This window comes from Lissotriton vulgaris, chromosome 8 (assembly GCF_964263255.1).
Source record: "Lissotriton vulgaris chromosome 8, aLisVul1.2, whole genome shotgun sequence".
NCBI classification, from domain to species: domain Eukaryota; kingdom Metazoa; phylum Chordata; class Amphibia; order Caudata; family Salamandridae; genus Lissotriton; species Lissotriton vulgaris.
In genome coordinates, this window is record NC_141696.1 from 1,358,052,872 (window position 1) to 1,358,071,725 (window position 18,854).

Consider the following 18,854-nt stretch of genomic DNA (forward strand, 5'->3'; position numbering starts at 1 on the left):
GTTGTGTTCCGGGATGTCTAATCATTTGTAGCTCCGTGATATTTGGCGGAGAACGAAGTGACACTATAGCTGTCGGTTTGGGATTTTGGGTACTAATGTGGTAGGTTGGTACACCCCTATTCACTAAGGTCCTGTTTTCATGCGCATAGTTCTATGTATGTGCAGAATCCCTGCCACACTAGTAATGGTCAAGGCACTCTGCATTGTCTGCACAGCATGTCAAAGGAAAGGACCCCTGTACCTATACATTAAATTCAAGCAATACAAACAAATAGGGCACTGCATTTCAGTTTGCATCACATATTAAACTACTTTATTATAAGAAATCCATAGGGGCCACAGCTTTATCAGTACAAGCCACCAAAGTCGAAGCTCATTACCATCCAATATTAGAAGCATTCAGAAGCATTGGAACAACAGAAAAGACGTGAAAACGTGGCTATTTCCAAGAAAACTACATCATCTCATAACCCTAGCGTACAACCCAGAATAATAATAGCTCCTCAATTATAATGTAAAGACAACATATATGCAACAGCCTGTCCAGCACACAACTTTCTATGTCAAGGTAAGTTATGAAAGGCTGACCTATGCCTAGTGTATACATTCTATAGTAATGACAATGTATAAATCCCTCCTGTCCCAAACTAGTACTAATATCTTAACATTCAGTGGTTGGGCAACCGACTGCAGTTCAAACAAGATGCATAATAACTACCTTATATTGGTTATACTCATCTGCACAAGGCAGAACCCAGAGGGATCATGTCAAGCAACTAGTACTGCACTACTGCAATAAAACACCCATCACCAACTGAACTTGTATAGAATAATCGAAGAGATCTGCCAAGTTTCGTTGAGCATTGGAGGACTTTAATTTAGTCCACCTCTGCAATTCCCAACTAATTATATACTATAAACGCTTCTTGATATCTCACAATGACAATCATTTAACTATGAGGAATGAATATACCAATACCCATCTAAGCGGATAGTCTGCCATCTCTCTTTCAAACCTATGACTGCTCAGCATGGGCTGTTCAGCTGTGAAATTGTTGGAGCTCCGCCCACTTATTTTTTGCCCGAAAATTGTTTCTAATTCTTCTCAATATTTAAAAGTGTTAAAAAATGAAGGTATGAAAAGGGCCGCACTTAAAAGCACTCACCATGAATTATTCTCAGATGGGCCTCTGATGCTGCACTTGTCGGCATTTTCCAGGCTGACAAGCTCACAGCCCTGAAGTCTGTGAGGTCATCAGCTCAGCAAAATGATTGCCAGAGGGCTAAACTCCGCCACCTTGACAACGTGGTGCAAAGTTTGCCCTAGGCTGAAGCCTTGCTGTGCCAGTGCTCCACGTCAGTCATGCACTTGAGTCCTCCTACCCCACCCTTTTACAAGTCGTCAGAGGGTGGGTTCAGGTCACCAACCTAATCTGACACCACCTTCCCTGTGATGATTAGTGGAAGGGTGGGTTTAGAGCAGGGGTCTCCAACCGGTCGATCGCGAGCTACCGGTAGCTCGCTGTGGCCCTGTTAGTAGCTCGCGCTAGCATTTTGATTTTGTTGCCCTCTATTGTCCTTATTGTTTTTCGGCCTTTTTTCAGTGTTAGTTCCCCGCCCTCAACCAAACCTGCTGCTCTGGTGGGGCTGGCTGAAGAGGACGACTTCGATCGTCATCGGTCATATCCTGGCGCCACCTGCCTTTCGCAGCCTAGCACCGCGCTTTCATCCTGCGGGACATGTACCAGGGCAGAGCAGCAAGGGCTGGAGAGCTTGGTAGTGAGCAAGTGGTGTTGCAGTGACAGGCAGGTTGAACTGCTACCATACCAGTACCTGCGCCACTTGCTTATTCCAGACTGGCACCGCATCTTTGATCCGCGTGTGAAGCAGCAGATCGATCGGTAAGCCCTGGCCTGAATTACTTGTTTTTGTAACGTAGTTGTAAGCTGACTATGCAAGAGAAAGCTTCCTACAATTCTTTCGTAGATTTTAATCCGACCGCTTTTTGTTTCAGCATGGCACTGTGCACATGCAATGTAGTGTGCTTACAGACTGCAGAATCTCTTTCCTGAATTAGTTGCAGCATAATTGTGCGCCCGTAGCCCAGCATTAGTCTTTCTCAGCCCCAGGCGCCAAAAAATTCTTGCCAAGAACCACGGTCAGAGAACAGTATGGGGGGCATAAAGAGAGTGAGGAGGGGGAGAAGAGATCCGTGATGCTAACCATTGAAATAAGAAGGTAAAAACGTACTTCATATTAATGGCATGAAAAAAACCTAAACAGATTGTATCAAAATTCACGAATTTAAAATGCAGTAGTGAATTACAATATTTTGTGCAACATGTCGATTCCCAGAGATAGCATTCCCTAATGGAAAATAAAACTACGGTGGCCATTGCCTGTTTTATTTATGCCTTCAAAAAGCTGAAAATTGATCCTTGGTGTTTGGTGAAAATTACACTTAAAGGTCCAGTATATGCATCGCGCGCCACCTAACTCAATGGCAAACTTTTGGAGTGAGCAAACATGGCAAGGACTGAAATCTAAACAGTTTCTGACAACAACATCCGTGGCATGCAGCAAAAAGAATTAGCAAGATAGTAGAAGTTTCATAGCAAACTGCATTTTCATCACGTTATAGATCGCTGGCTTGTTACATGAAATATCTAAAAAATAAAATGATTTGCAGGGGGATCTTGCAGTACACATCCCCTGATTGAAGCTCTTATAGTGGGTGTGAATAGATGCCAACTCAGAAGTTATAAATACCTCTGCTCAGATGTTTTATGCGTAGCAAAGTGGACTTTGGAGTCTGGACCAAGGCCCCAGCCTTCCAGGGGGCCGTGATAGAGCAAGCTCTGTTCTTCAGAGTCTTGTCTTTAAACTGAATAATTCTTCAACATATTGTTTTATTATTTCCCTTTAATTTATTTTTAATGTCTGTGAAAGTCTATTGCAGATTTTTTTGCAGAGAAATGTTGTGTTTATGTTTCATGCAACGTCCATAAATAAAGTTCCTGTAATATCAAAACAAGAGCTCCTTAATGAGAAATAGGAGGGTGTTGCATGGATTATTTGCAGCAATATTAGTGAGCTGCTGCATTACGATATTGAAAACACACCTCACTCTCCATGAATATATAAAATTTAACAGATTTAGAATTTGGACAAGTGTACCTGTGCACTGTCAGTGACCTGGTAAAAGAGGATATGGAAGAGCTTAGAATGGATCAAAAATTCAAAGCTGTTCCGAACAGGTACCTCCAAGATACCTTTGGCCCCAGGCTCCAAAAATCCATAAGATGTCCCTATCTCTGCTTTTTGCCTGGCTTATAACACTTCCACCGGGGGACATATTTGCAGTCAGGGCAGGAGAGTAGGGCAGCTCGCCTTGATGGGAAGTGGTGTTACGGGAAGCAGTAAGGGAGTCATGTGTGGCCTACAGATAAAGGCTAGAGATCATCAGCATGAAGATTAAGGGTTCATTTCCTCCCCTCCACCCACGGTTACCGTCTGTTTAGATTTGATTACATTGCAACTAATTAAGGGTTCACCAACATGGATAATGGGAAGGACTTCATGTTGAGGAGCATGGCGGGGCCACCCAATGCGCTGATTTGCTCAGATGAGGTCTGTGTTTCTAGGGAACTCGAGTATTTTGTTCAAACAACAGTATGGGCTCTGAAGAAATTAGGTTTGCCTTAAAAAGTCAATCAAACTGCGCAAGAGGGAGTCTCTCGGAAAAATGTGCGAGTTGCTTGGCCCTTAGTAGCTCACGATGATTTTCACTGATCAGAAGTAGCTCTCACTGCAGAAAAGGTTGGAGACCCCTGGTTTAGAGGCTCCAGGCAGCAAGATGAGTATTGGAGTCTATGCAGTTTATTCATCAAAAATTATATTAACACTGTGCAGATTACAATGCTCATCTTCCCGCACTATACATAAAGAGTGTCAGTTCATTGGAGGGAATTATACTGAGAAACAGTGTTCCTTTGGAAGAGGTGTGGCGCAGCAGCCAGGGGGACTGACTCCGGACTACGGGGTTCACGGTTCGATCCCCGGCGCCGGCGGCAGGTTAGCCCAGCACCATGTGACTCTGGGCAATAGCTCGCTTAATCTTCCCGAGGTTTCCCAGCGCCGGGACATCACTTTGGAGGTAGCTGTGCGCTTTACAAATACTGGTATTTCATTTCATTTTATAGGGGGAGTCCAGGAAGCATGTGAGCCCAGAGCAGGAGAACATTTAAACTGTCAACAACAGGATGTGGTGGCTCAGCACTGACCTCTCAGGCAAGGTTCGCCCCTGGCATTCTGGTAAATGCAGTCTCTTGTAACTCTGGTATTGCGACTGCTGCAAAACTCAGAGCAGCATGCCGCAAAGTGTGCACTATGAAAAGCTTCTACATCAACACCTGTTTTCAGTGCTGCACAAGCCTCTTCTGTGCATGTGGTGTAGTACAGACAAGTCAGTGTAATAATCTGACAAGAAACAGAATGTTGTTTCGTATAGAAATTACATGTAATAATTCCTGACAGAGTGTCTGGTCATAAGGCGATGCAGTCTATGCCTGGTCACGTTACAGTTCTTTCGCTGCAAGCAACAAATCGACTTTTAAAAAGGTAACATTTGGAAGACCACATATTTCTCAGGAGCAAATTTTGAGTTTGGTTATTTACGAACATATAATTGGTGAATTTAACATTTCGCTACATTTGACTATGTAATGGCTGCCGAATCACGGTCCTTTTTTCTCTTCCCTGCACTTAGCATTTGTTCTACTTTTGTGAAAGACAACTATGTCTACATTTCCGAGGTTTTAACATACCCATGTAACTTCTGAGAATAAAGTTTTTAAGATATGTGTCACAGTTTGAAATGGCCCTGGCTTTTTAACTAACATTTTCGATACAAATCAGATGGTAGTAGCCAAAATACCAGAATGCTGGTTTCTTTTTACTCAAAACCCAGGCCTGTTTGAAGGTGTTGTTTTGGAATGTGCCTTGTATATAGCTGTGCTCTCAACAAACTCGTCTGATTAGTTCCGTATTACAAGTTGCCTGTTGTTACAAATTGCCATCTTTTGCGTGGTGTACTCTCAGATTTTTGCCAAGACCATGTTTTTGCTGGCTGTAGAACTCTGTGCACTGTACCACTGCTAAGCAGGGGCTCTCCCTTTCAACATAATGGAATTGGCATACCCCTGAGTGGCATATTTAACTTACCTATAAGTCCAAAGTATATGGGATAGGGCTGGCTACGTGCATGTATTTCCTAGTGTCATGTTTTATGAGTCTTATGCTACACCCCTCTGCTAGGCAAGAGGATAAGACATAGCACACATGGGGCTGTATTTTGGAAAGTGCCGCGGGTGCAATGGGCATGTGCACCCACTTTGCGTGCGTGCGTGCGTACTTTGGTATTACAGAAAGGGGTATAGATGCTTGTGTGGCCCTTTCTGTAATAGAGCTAGAGATGGTGCACATTTAGGGACATAGCTATCACCAGAGGATGATCTCTCATTTGCATGGGGGCTAGCCCCCATGCAAATGAGGGAATCACTTAGCCTCTGAACCCACGCCGTATAATAGACGCGAGTGTAGAGGCAAAGAAACTGTCAGGAGGTGCACTCTCAGTGCGCCTCCTGATGGCAGCCCTCTGGAGGGAAGTAAGGGGGTCCTATGGACCCCCAGACATCCCCTTGCATGCAGGTGCAGTCACTCACTGCAACCGCCTGCAAGGGGACCTTTCTTGCCTCTTAAAAGTGCAGGCAGGTTTTCGCCTGCACAGTGAAAGATGGAGCGGCTGCTTCAAGGTCGCTCCGTTTTTCACTTGAATGCCCTGCCCCTGGGGATGCAGAACTTCGTGGCTACCCTGGGGGCAGCACATTCAATGTAATAGGGTGCACATTTCCTGTTTGCGCCCAGTGCACCTGTTTTTTAAGGTGCGCTGTGGTGTAAACATGGAAAGTGTACCCTATGTGTAATAAGTCCCCTGGAGTGTAAAATGATGCTCCTTTTAGCATAATTCTAAAACTGGTGCTTCTTATAATACATGTTTTTACAATGTACCTTTGCAAAAATGGGGGTACTGATAAACCTATAAAAAAGAGGCATAAAGAGCACATTTGCCCTCCCAGTCTCACCCTCCCGGACTACACCTAGTCCACCCTGATCAAAATGGCTTTGTCACAGGACAGAGCACCTCTCATAACACACAACACCTTTTCCACTTAATAGACCAGGCCCCCTGCAGATTCACATATGCTGCTTGCCTAATTCTCGATTTAGAGAATGCATTTGACACCCTAGAATGGGATATCCTCTTCCAAGTACTGTCCAAGTTTGGAGTGATGAGCGCCTTTGGTCATACACTCAATTACTATACTGCTCCCCAATCTAGAATTTACCTGGGCCACTTGCTCTCCCTGGCATTTTCAGTGGAGAGGCGTACCAGACAGGGCTGTCCCCTCTCGCCACTGCTGTTTGCACACACAGTGGAGCCTTTGGCCTCCCGACTCTGCTTGGAGGGAGGGGTGTGGGTCATTCCTCTCAACTGTGTGACCAACGCTGTTTCTCTTTACGCAGACGACCTACTACTTTAGATCTGAGATGTTTGCAGAGACCTCACCTCTATCCACACCACGTTCAGTTCCTTTGCGCATATTTCTTGATTAGAGGTGAATTGGGCAAATCCTATGCAATTTCTTGGGAGATTCACTGCCCTCGTTGAGGTTTAGATGGGGGGAAATGAACTGGAGTGGAAAGGGGATGCAGTTCAATATCCAGGGGTTCGCTTATACCACTTTCCCATGGATCTTTTTGAAGGTAAGCTCCTTAGGGCCTTCACAACCATAAAGTCCCAGGTCCAATTCTGGAAATCACTCCCACTAGCCCCAACAGGCATGAACGCCCTACCTAAAATGATCATGCTCATCCACCTTTATAATTTTGCCAATCTTACGGTTATTCCCCGCCACAGATTTTCTCACAATTTGGATGCTCTACTGCAGGAGCTTATCTGGAATAACAGGCGCTACCGTATAGCCCTAATAAAATTGCAGATGTTCGTTGAGAGGGGCCATTTAGACGCACCTTCATTTGAGACATACAGCCAGATTCACAAAAGTCCCGTTTTGCGAGTCTTTAATAGCGATTCATAAGGAATCGCTATTACAGACTCGCAAAACGGGATTCATGTAGGAATCGCAAAAGAAAATGCGATTCCTACACATTCCTTATTTGCGATTAGCAATTTGCTAATCGCAAATAAGATAGCGATTTAAAGGGTGCCAGGGGTGTCCAAAGGACACCCTGTAGCACCCCTTAAATGCAAATTCAAACAGGTGTTGCGCACACACATGTCCAAAGGACATGTGTGTGTGCAACATGCAAAAGAAAAAAATGCACTAAAGTGCTTTTCACTCTTTTTTCGCAATTTACCACGAAGTCAGACTTCGTGGTAAATTGCGACCAAATATTGCGAATTCTCAATTTCAAATTGGGTGATGAATTGCATTCAAGGAATTTCTATTAGAGATTCCTTAAATCCAATTCCTCGCAAATATGCGATTTCACTAATAGCGATTTTTGCATTTGGGATGATGAATCCCAAATGCATAAATCGCACTCGCAAAGGGCCAGATTCTCAGAATCTGGCCCTTTGCGAGCGCAATTCAACTTGATGAATCAGGCTGTTAGTATCTAGCAGCCCAGCTTCAGAGGATCTCTCAGTGACTGGTGTAGCACAACCTCTCAGAAACTCACGCGGATGCGGGCTCATCCTCCTAGCTCTGCAGAGCGTCTTACTGCCTAACTCAGTCCTCCTTGGCTGACACTTACCATGCCGATGAGCATAGCACATAAATGTGTTCGATAGATGCTGGTCCTTACACGCCATATAGTCCCATACACCCTGGCCTCCCCCCTGCTAGGTCTCCCGCTATTTTCTGGCTCACGCTCAACCTGGGATCTTACGCCCTGGCACGATAGGTCTCTCACATCGGTAGGCAACTTGTTCCTCGACGGACAGTTTCTTCCCATCAACCGCCTAATTGATGACTTCACTCTTCCCAGAGGTCAGTTTTACCAGTCCCACCGGATACGGCACTACCTTATTAGCCATTAGCCCGCAGAGGACACTGAATCTCCCACACATACAGTTGTTCAGACTTTATTCACTATGGGAAGCCGCCTTATCACATGGTTCTACAGGGCTATGGGGGATAACCCAGGAGCCCTGCTCACGCCCCTCCGAGACGAATGGGATATGGCTATAGGCCAAGTGCTGCATGATGCTAAATGGGACAGATCTCTCGAATTCCCACACAAAGTCTCCCATAACGGCTGGTTTCAGAGCATACCATTTGCCATACTCCATAGGGCATACCTAAAGCCACACCAGCTAACCCGTTTTTTTCCACATAGCCCTCCCCGGCTGTCCGCGCTGCCAGAAGTTCTAGGCTGATCTCCAGCACATGCTGTGGTCCTGCCCCGCACTCTCTCAGTCATGGCAAGCTATCCACAACACACTTCACGAGGTGACAGAACTCCCTGACATTGCTCTTTGTGGAAGCCTGAGCCTTGGGCATCTCTAAACTGGAAGTGCGTGGTAGTCAGGGAGTGCGTTGCGTGTCTAGCTTTACTCCTTTCCAAGCAGGCGATTACCCTTAATTTGCATTCTTCCCAGCCTCCAGGATTGGCGTTATGGCACAGGGCTGTGCAGCAGTGGGGATTTGCCAAGAGTGTGGCGTTAAGTCTTGAGGAGGTTCAGCACATCCGTAGGCTGCCACCTTTCCAGCATGGGATGCCCATCTTGAGCATTTCCTCACCCTTACAAGGGATGTCACACTACCTCCACAAACCATGTGATGCGCTCCCCCAGTGCTGAACCTTCCTCTTCTCTGGCCGAGTTCCAGCGACATGCCCACCCTCCCCCAGCGGAGATCCTCTTTTCCCCCTAATTCAATCTCTGATCGTATGGACCAGCCCTATAGGTCCCCTATGCCTTGACTTTGTCCTCATACTACCTCCAACAATACCCTGGTCCTCGACTCCCCCATGTCCTACTTGCCCCCTCTACCTCATTTTTTACGCACGCTTTGCTTTGTGGACATTCTCTGCTGATAAATTGTACATTTTGGTCAGTCAATATGTTTATTGCCATTTGTTGTGAAACTTAATAAAAATACTTATTAAAAAAAAGTCCTAGGTGTATATGTGTGTATGTTGGTCATTTGGTAGTGTGCTAGGTCCTTTTCTCACTCAGTGGGGCAAGTCTCCCATCTTCCTGTATTTTCTGTTCCAAGGTTGGGGATTCAAAATAAATCCTCTGGACCTATTTTATTAATTTCACCAACAGATCTCATGCACAGGTGAACAAACCCCAATAGTGAGAAAGGGTGGAGTACGATAAGCATAGGTGTGCTAGGCCCAGAGAGCAATCAGGACAATATTAATAATCATTAGTTTTTTCCCAAAAATCAAATTTGACGCTCTTTAGTGCTTACTTTGCTGTTACACATCAGCACAAAGTACGACCAAGCAGACCTCATGCTTGCTACTTTCAACATATTCTTCTTGAGCAGTCCTGCACCTTCAAGCCTCTATTCAAATCCGATTTACAAAAGGGGGTGGTGATGAACAGAGTGTCTGAATTGAGCAGACCACTCTTACCCAGTCCAAAGATCAGGGCTTGATCCATCACCGTTATTTATCTCACTGCCCCATCCCAGCTCAGAACCTGGCTATATGCAAATCAGTCTGTCCCTGGCCCAGTGCATCATGGGAACAGGGCAGACTAAACTACCAAGCCAATTCTTTACCAGAAAGGAGACAAGCTACCGGGGACCGGTTTCTGGCATTTCAGCCTCTTCGGCCCGGCTTGCTTGAATCCTGATGGAGCAGTGAGAAAGGGACTCATGTCTGAGTATACCCTGCCACACCTATAGTGGCCAAAATCGATTTACAAAAGGGGGTGGTGATGAACAGAGTGTCTGAATTGAGCAGACCACTCTTACCCAGTCCAAAGATCAGGGCTTGATCCATCACCGTTATTTATCTCACTGCCCCATCCCAGCTCAGAACCTGGCTATATGCAAATCAGTCTGTCCCTGGCCCAGTGCATCATGGGAACAGGGCAGACTAAACTACCAAGCCAATTCTTTACCAGAAAGGAGACAAGCTACCGGGGACCGGTTTCTGGCATTTCAGCCTCTTCGGCCCGGCTTGCTTGAATCCTGATGGAGCAGTGAGAAAGGGACTCATGTCTGAGTATACCCTGCCACACCTATAGTGGCCAAAATCGATTTACAAAAGGGGGTGGTGATGAACAGAGTGTCTGAATTGAGCAGACCACTCTTACCCAGTCCAAAGATCAGGGCTTGATCCATCACCGTTATTTATCTCACTGCCCCATCCCAGCTCAGAACCTGGCTATATGCAAATCAGTCTGTCCCTGGCCCAGTGCATCATGGGAACAGGGCAGACTAAACTACCAAGCCAATTCTTTACCAGAAAGGAGACAAGCTACCGGGGACCGGTTTCTGGCATTTCAGCCTCTTCGGCCCGGCTTGCTTGAATCCTGATGGAGCAGTGAGAAAGGGACTCATGACTGAGTATACCCTGCCACACCTATAGTGGCCAAAATCGATTTACAAAAGGGGGTGGTGATGAACAGAGTGTCTGAATTGAGCAGACCACTCTTACCCAGTCCAAAGATCAGGGCTTGATCCATCACCGTTATTTATCTCACTGCCCCATCCCAGCTCAGAACCTGGCTATATGCAAATCAGTCTGTCCCTGGCCCAGTGCATCATGGGAACAGGGCAGACTAAACTACCAAGCCAATTCTTTACCAGAAAGGAGACAAGCTACCGGGGACCGGTTTCTGGCATTTCAGCCTCTTCGGCCCGGCTTGCTTGAATCCTGATGGAGCAGTGAGAAAGGGACTCATGTCTGAGTATACCCTGCCACACCTATAGTGGCCAAAATCGATTTACAAAAGGGGGTGGTGATGAACAGAGTGTCTGAATTGAGCAGACCACTCTTACCCAGTCCAAAGATCAGGGCTTGATCCATCACCGTTATTTATCTCACTGCCCCATCCCAGCTCAGAACCTGGCTATATGCAAATCAGTCTGTCCCTGGCCCAGTGCATCATGGGAACAGGGCAGACTAAACTACCAAGCCAATTCTTTACCAGAAAGGAGACAAGCTACCGGGGACCGGTTTCTGGCATTTCAGCCTCTTCGGCCCGGCTTGCTTGAATCCTGATGGAGCAGTGAGAAAGGGACTCATGTCTGAGTATACCCTGCCACACCTATAGTGGCCAAAATCGATTTACAAAAGGGGGTGGTGATGAACAGAGTGTCTGAATTGAGCAGACCACTCTTACCCAGTCCAAAGATCAGGGCTTGATCCATCACCGTTATTTATCTCACTGCCCCATCCCAGCTCAGAACCTGGCTATATGCAAATCAGTCTGTCCCTGGCCCAGTGCATCATGGGAACAGGGCAGACTAAACTACCAAGCCAATTCTTTACCAGAAAGGAGACAAGCTACCGGGGACCGGTTTCTGGCATTTCAGCCTCTTCGGCCCGGCTTGCTTGAATCCTGATGGAGCAGTGAGAAAGGGACTCATGTCTGAGTATACCCTGCCACACCTATAGTGGCCAAAATCGATTTACAAAAGGGGGTGGTGATGAACAGAGTGTCTGAATTGAGCAGACCACTCTTACCCAGTCCAAAGATCAGGGCTTGATCCATCACCGTTATTTATCTCACTGCCCCATCCCAGCTCAGAACCTGGCTATATGCAAATCAGTCTGTCCCTGGCCCAGTGCATCATGGGAACAGGGCAGACTAAACTACCAAGCCAATTCTTTACCAGAAAGGAGACAAGCTACCGGGGACCGGTTTCTGGCATTTCAGCCTCTTCGGCCCGGCTTGCTTGAATCCTGATGGAGCAGTGAGAAAGGGACTCATGTCTGAGTATACCCTGCCACACCTATAGTGGCCAAAAACGGTAGCTTGTTTCCTTCCCAGTGTAAGAATTGGCTTTTGTAGTTTGGTTTGCCCTGTTCCCATCATGCACTGGGACAGGAACAGACTAATTTGCATACAGCCAGGTTCTGAAACTGGGATGGTGCAGTGAGCTAAAAAACGGTGTTGGATCTAGCCCTGATCTCTTGACTGGGTGAGAGTATTCTGTTTAATTCAGAGACTCTGTCCCTCACCACCCCTTGTTGTAAATATTTTTGTCCACCCTAAGCGTGGAAGGGTATACTCAGATGTGAGTCCCTTGCTCATTGCACCATCAGGATTTAAGCAAGCCGGGCCGAAGAGGCTGAAATGCCAGAAACCGGTCCCCGGTAGCTTGTTTCCTTCCCAGTGTAAGAATTGGCTTTTGTAGTTTGGTTTGCCCTGTTCCCATCATGCACTAGGACAGGAACAGACTAATTTGCATACAGCCAGGTTCTGAAACTGGGATGGTGCAGTGAGCTAAAAAACGGTGTTGGATCTAGCCCTGATCTCTTGACTGGGTGAGAGTATTCTGTTTAATTCAGAGACTCTGTCCCTCACCACCCCTTGTTGTAAATATTTTTGTCCACCCTAAGCGTGGAAGGGTATACTCAGATGTGAGTCCCTTGCTCATTGCACCATCAGGATTCAAGCAAGCCGGGCCGAAGAGGCTGAAATGCCAGAAACCGGTCCCCGGTAGCTTGTTTCCTTCCCAGTGTAAGAATTGGCTTTTGTAGTTTGGTTTGCCCTGTTCCCATCATGCACTGGGACAGGAACAGACTAATTTGCATACAGCCAGGTTCTGAAACTGGGATGGTGCAGTGAGCTAAAAAACGGTGTTGGATCTAGCCCTGATCTCTTGACTGGGTGAGAGTATTCTGTTTAATTCAGAGACTCTGTCCCTCACCACCCCTTGTTGTATCTATTCAAATCCAGCACTAGGCTTCACACATTACCTAGAGGTACTTTTACTTGCGACTACATTACAAGATAGTAACTTTTCCTAGCTAAATTGGCACTGAACAACTTCAGCTCATTATTTCTAAAAGTTGGATGTGGTCTAGCAATCAGAACACATTTTTTTGAAATAAGTAAACTAGTTAACTTGCAAATTAAATGAAATACTTACCCTTTCTACAAGTAAGCAGGGGTCCTATTAATCCAGATGCAATATCCTTGGGTGCATCAATGTGGGAGTGGTAGATCCATGTCAGGCAGCTGGGGTCCTCGGCGGTGGGAGCGTACTGTTCCTTCACTATCCATACATAGGTGTGATTCCCTCCAGGAGGAACAAAATCATCCTTTTTGTTGCTCCCACTTGTTTTATCTGGGTAGAGGGCACCTGAAATGGGAAGCATACGTAAAGGTGGGAGAAAGACTATATAGCAATCTCGACTAATGCAGTCACCCAACCAGAGGGTTGGGGGACTGGATTACCTGTAGATAGAAAAGAACACATATATATAATTTAAAAAAGCAAATGAATGAATATAATTATGTCAGCAGTAGTTACCGATTAACACAAATGTCACTGGGACAGTGTCTTGGAATGAGGCTGAGTGTAAGTTGTCTACTGGAAGAGAACTATCAATCTATCAAATCACATAAGCTGTCCATGAGTTCTTTGTGCCAAGGAGTCCTCTATCAAATGCAAAATGTGACACTGAGTGCCATTCTCGCCTTTTTAAGAGACAAAAGGCACTTGATAGAGACGGGTCATTCAAACCGGGGGTTACACATTTTTTCTCAATCGTGGTTATGCTTCTCTCAAACATCTGGTCATGCCTCTTTTAGACCACGTGAGACTGGCACTGGAGAACTATTCACACATATGGATAGTGAATTCTTCAGTCCTTCATAAGGGCCGGCTTTAGCGCTGGTGGTGCCCAGTGCGACTGTTTGCTGGTGCCCTCCTCCATGGTGGAGGTGGCGATCACCTCCACCACGGATTCCCTCACCACCACCCTTAAACAGTGCCCCTCAAGTCTCCATAACCACTCTCTTTCAGATGCATTTAATTAGTTATATAGCGCCACTTTGCATCACACACACATTACACAGAGAGAATGAATCATACATCTGTAAATCAGTATATAGGAAATGTTACATAAGACAGAGGACTATGAGGTGTAGGTGTCATGTGTCATTCAGACGGGTAGACAGTATAGTTTAAGAGTGTTTGGTCTGTCGAAACAAAAACTCAGAATTGAAAACGCACCAGCATAGTTGGAAGTTCTCTTCAATAATAACATCGATTTCTACCCAAATTAACCCTTTTTGCAACATTAATCTATGCTCTGATCTATACTACTTTGCAGTATGCATGCAATGACAGTTAATAATTCACTGTTCTATATTACGATTGCAACTTACAAACTGCAAGTAACAAAAGGATGTCTCTTAGAAAATCAGTAACCCACTGACCAATTTACGTTATATGCACTTTGTGATCTGCAGGGTACACGTGCTTTGCAGCAGGCATATTACCCACTGTGCTATTTTATGATCACTTAGACAAAACGCTTATCTCTCTCCAGGAAGAACATTAATCACCAGAGCTACTTTTTTTTTTTCTTTTTTTCTTTTAGTCTGGTCAGTGTGAAAGAGTCCATGAAGGTACCGTCAGTAAAGCGCTGATCTTCCGTTACGGAGAAAACATGTCCCTCCGGGAAAAGATCCCCAATGGTGTCTAAGTGGAATTTGGATAATGTGCGCTGCACCACCTTTTCGTTGATGATGGGAAGCCAGTAGGAATTGGGCAGAGGAAGGGCGGGAGAGTAGAGTGTGTCAATGTGTAGCAATCTGTGTAATTTATCCCAAGCCCAGCACGTGGTGGACACAGTTTGTATGTCTAGCGGGTCCTGGGGAAAGCCTTTGGGGAGGAGTGTCCTAAGAGGTACTCGCAGCACAAGGTCCGCCTCTGGTTTTAAATGTATAATTCTGGCATCGGGATGGAACCAGTAATAGGCATATGAGGCCTGTGGGATTAAATAATACAGGTAAAAATCGCACGCAGAATCCGCCACACTCATAAGGGAGCGTCAAGGCGTGCCATGACACCCGAGGGTTCCTGCCGCCCCATACCAACTTCAACAACAGTGTTCGAAGTTGCGTGAAAAAAATCTTGGTAAGGAATATCAGGATATTGTTGAATAAGTACAAAAACCGTGGAAGCACGATCATCTTTATTATGGCGATCCGGCCCGCCATAGATAGAGGGAGGCGAAGCCATCGCTCCATGTGATCTTCTAAAAAATCAAGAGCGCGCCCATAATTTAAGCGGACAATTGACACAGTGTCGAGGTGAACATGAATCCCCAAATATTAAACAGAGTCCGTATTCCATTCCAAAGGAAAGGCGCAAGTCCATTCGGAGGTGGAGGGAGTGAGCGGGAAAATGACCGATTTGTGCCAATTTATGCGGAGGCCCGAATATTCTCCAAAACGGGCAATCTCCAACATCAGTGGCTCCAGATTTTTCTGTGGCATACGGACATACAGGATCGTGTCGTCTGCATAAAGCGAGACGAGGAGAGGACCAGTACGAAACTGAAGCCCCCTGTGCAAATGTTTCTCCTGAAAATGCCTGACCAAAGGGTCCATCGCTAGGATGAACAGCAGCGGTGATAATGGGCATCCTTGACGGGTGCCTCTCGATAGAGAAAAACTGTCTGTGATGGTGCCATTCAGACGTATTCGTGCGGTAGGTGCGGTATATAATAACTCAACCGTAGCCACAAACATCTCAGGCATCCCCATTCGCCTCATGATCGACTAAAAAAAGGGCCACTCCAGAGTGTCAAACGCTTTTTCTGCGTCAAGAAACACAGCTGCAGCAGGAAGAGATGGATCCATCCTGTGTATCACAGAGAACAACGTCCTCAAATTGAAAGAGGTGGATCTATGAGGGACAAATCCGGACTGCGCCGGGGAAATAATGGACTCCATCAAGAGCGATAAGCGTATCGCAAGAACCTTGGCAAGAATCTTATAGTCCAGATTCAATAGGGACAGTGGCCTATAGGAGCCACAAGAAGAAGGGTCGCGTCCTGGTTTTGGGAGAAGCACAATTACCGCCTCTCTAAGCGTAGGAGGCAGTATCCCGGTCTCTAGGGCCTCCGCATAGACCTCGACCAGTCTTGGCACCAGTTCCTCCTTGTAAAAGTCAGCGGAAAAACCATCTAGTCCCGGCGCCGAAGAGCTCTTCAAGGAATCAATGGCTTCCACTATAGAGTCTGGGGTGATTGGAGAAGCAAGAAATTCCTGCATATGCTTCTCAAGATACACCATGGCAATCTCGTTTAGGTAGGAGCCAGAGTTACGCTGTTCGCCCGTAAGGGTCGACGTGTAAAGAGTTTGGTAGTTCGACAAAAAGGTGCTGCATACAGCAGTAGTGGATTGATGTCGGGAGCCCTGAGTGTCTACTATGTCTGTGATGTAAGCCGCCTGTCGAGGGGGGCGGAGCAGTTGCGCAAGAAGCTTCCCTGGTCTGTCTCCCTCCCAGTACTGACGTGCCGTGTGATATTTACCCATGAATTTCAGCTCTCCCTGAATTCCAACAGCAACTCCAGTTGTTTGGCCTCTTTCGACTCTGACAGGTCCCCAGACACCTCCCTGTCAATCCTAGCAATGTCTTTTTCAAGACGGGTTAGAGTGGCCCTAATCTCTCTTAGGGCACCCACATGTTTATCGATACACACCCCGCGAATGGTGGCTTTGAATCCCTCCCACAACGTGGCCCAGGTGCTCACAGAACCGGTATTAATGTCAAAGTACTCCTCAATAGCGCTGTGGATCTCTTCCTTAAAAACCGGGTCTAGGAGGGCCCTTCCTGGAAATCGCCACTGTCTCTCATATCCACCCTGTCTAGGAATGAGCAGGTTCAGTACAATAGGGGAGTGGTCCGAAAAAGTTCGCGGTAGAGTGGAAAGGGTATCCACCCATCCAGCGACACCAGGGGAAAGCAACCAATAATCTATTCTAGTGCTAGTTCCGCAGAACCCAGAATGATGTGTAAACTCTGGAGCATTGGGGGGTGCATCCTGGCCTCTATGTCTATCAGGGAGAAGTGAGAGCAAATATCGGCGAGCACATGTCTGGATCGGGCTTTGGAGTCCGGGGAGGTGGAAGTACTATCCCTGTCTGGGTTCAGCACCACATTAAAATCGCCCCCATCACTAACAGTTCTATGTCAGAACTAAGCAGCGTCAGTTGAAGCTCCTGAAAAAAGGCGGGGGAATCAACATTAGGCCCGTAAACTCCCACCATAGCGATCTTGTACCCATTCAACTCTCCATTCAGTAACACATATCTACCTTCCCTGTCAGTGACACTTCCAGTTAGCACAAATGGAACACGCTTATGTACAAAAATTGCAACGCCCCTAGCATAACTGCTAAAATTAGAAAAAATTCTGTGTGTACCCCAACTCCTGGCCACTGAGATGTCAGCCTACGGTGCCAAGTGTGTCTCCTGAAGAAAAAGGACATCCACCCTGTGTCGTGCTGCATAGTTCAATACCTGTTTGCGTTTCCGTGTGGTATTCAAGCCCCGAACAAGACATCAATGTAAGTCTAGACGGGCCAGACTGCCTTCCTATCCTGGCCATCGCACAAAACCAATAACACTTTCCAGTAGCAATGGTCCCAGCATCTCGCTCCCAACCTCCCCGCAATCACACAAACAAAAAAATGTCCCATAAAGCATTACATACCCCGCCCCCCACCCAGCCTCCCAACAGCCCAGGAGAGGCAATCCCCATGTGTGGACGATCGTAACCAGCAAAACTTTGAGAAACAATAACCATATCGTGAAGCAATAACATTTCCAACAAAAGAAGACCCCAATAAAGTAAGACAATAAGGCATGAGCCATAGGGGCGAGCAACGCTACCCCATGCGGGTAACCCTATCAGGCGGCCCGATTGGTATCGGCCAGTTAACTATCCACTGGTAAACTACATCAATTGTGAAACAACATCAGCAAAGTCAAGCCATTACGCATGCGAAGGCTATAATACCGGACCGGTTTCTGCAAAAAGGTCCACACTGTTCTGCGAGTCAACTCGAGGAGGGGAGTGAGGTGCATTATTGGAGGCCGAAGGCGAGCCCTGTTTTCTGTAGCCTTGACAAAAGTCCTGTGCCTCTGCGGGGGATTAAAAAATGCGGTATCTGTCATTCACATCCACTTTCAGTCTTGCGGGATACAGCATTCCATATTTTAAACCAATATTACGCAGAGTCGCCTTGACGCCGTTGTACTTGCGTCTCACGTCTTGCACCATCATCGTAAAGTCTGGGAAGAAGGACAGAGTGCCACCCTGCCATCTCACTTCTCCAGCCTCACGCGCGGAGCGCGGCATCACGGTCGCGGAAGTTCATGATCCTGGCAATTATGGGGTGCGGGGCTTGTCCGGGACGAGGTCTAGGCCCCAGTGACCTGTGGGCGCGCTCCACTACAAAGCCATCCGTGAATGTGTCTCTGCCGAACAATTCAATGAGCAATTGTTCAACAAAAGTGTCAAAACGCCCCGTCGCGGTTGTCTCCGCCACGCCAATTATGCGTAGATTGTTGCGTCGGCTGCGCGCTTCCAAATCCTCATTTTTTATGGCCACATCTTTAAGAATTTTCTCAACACGTTCCAGCCTCTTAAGCGTCTTCAACGTCCGAAACCCTGGATTCCACCACATCCAGGCGTCTGTCATGGGCCTGCACCCTGGAGCCCATATCCGCAAGTTTTTGCTCAAGGGTGTCAAAGCGCGTATCAAGGGCCTTGAAGCCCGCGCGCATTTCACCCATCATGGTGGCAACCATAGCAGCGGCATCTCCCCCCTCC

The 18,854-nt window shown here is 46.7% G+C and overlaps 1 protein-coding gene across 1 annotated transcript in view; it reads right to left on the bottom strand.

The window, feature by feature from the left end:
* HEPHL1 (hephaestin like 1) overlaps positions 1-18,854 on the bottom strand; it is a 209,077-nt gene that overhangs the window by 101,901 nt on the left and 88,322 nt on the right. The window contains exon 3 of the mRNA XM_086936267.1: positions 13,149-13,361. Within this exon, the coding sequence (XP_086792393.1) occupies positions 13,149-13,361 (213 nt within the window). The remainder of the gene's footprint in view (positions 1-13,148; positions 13,362-18,854) is intronic.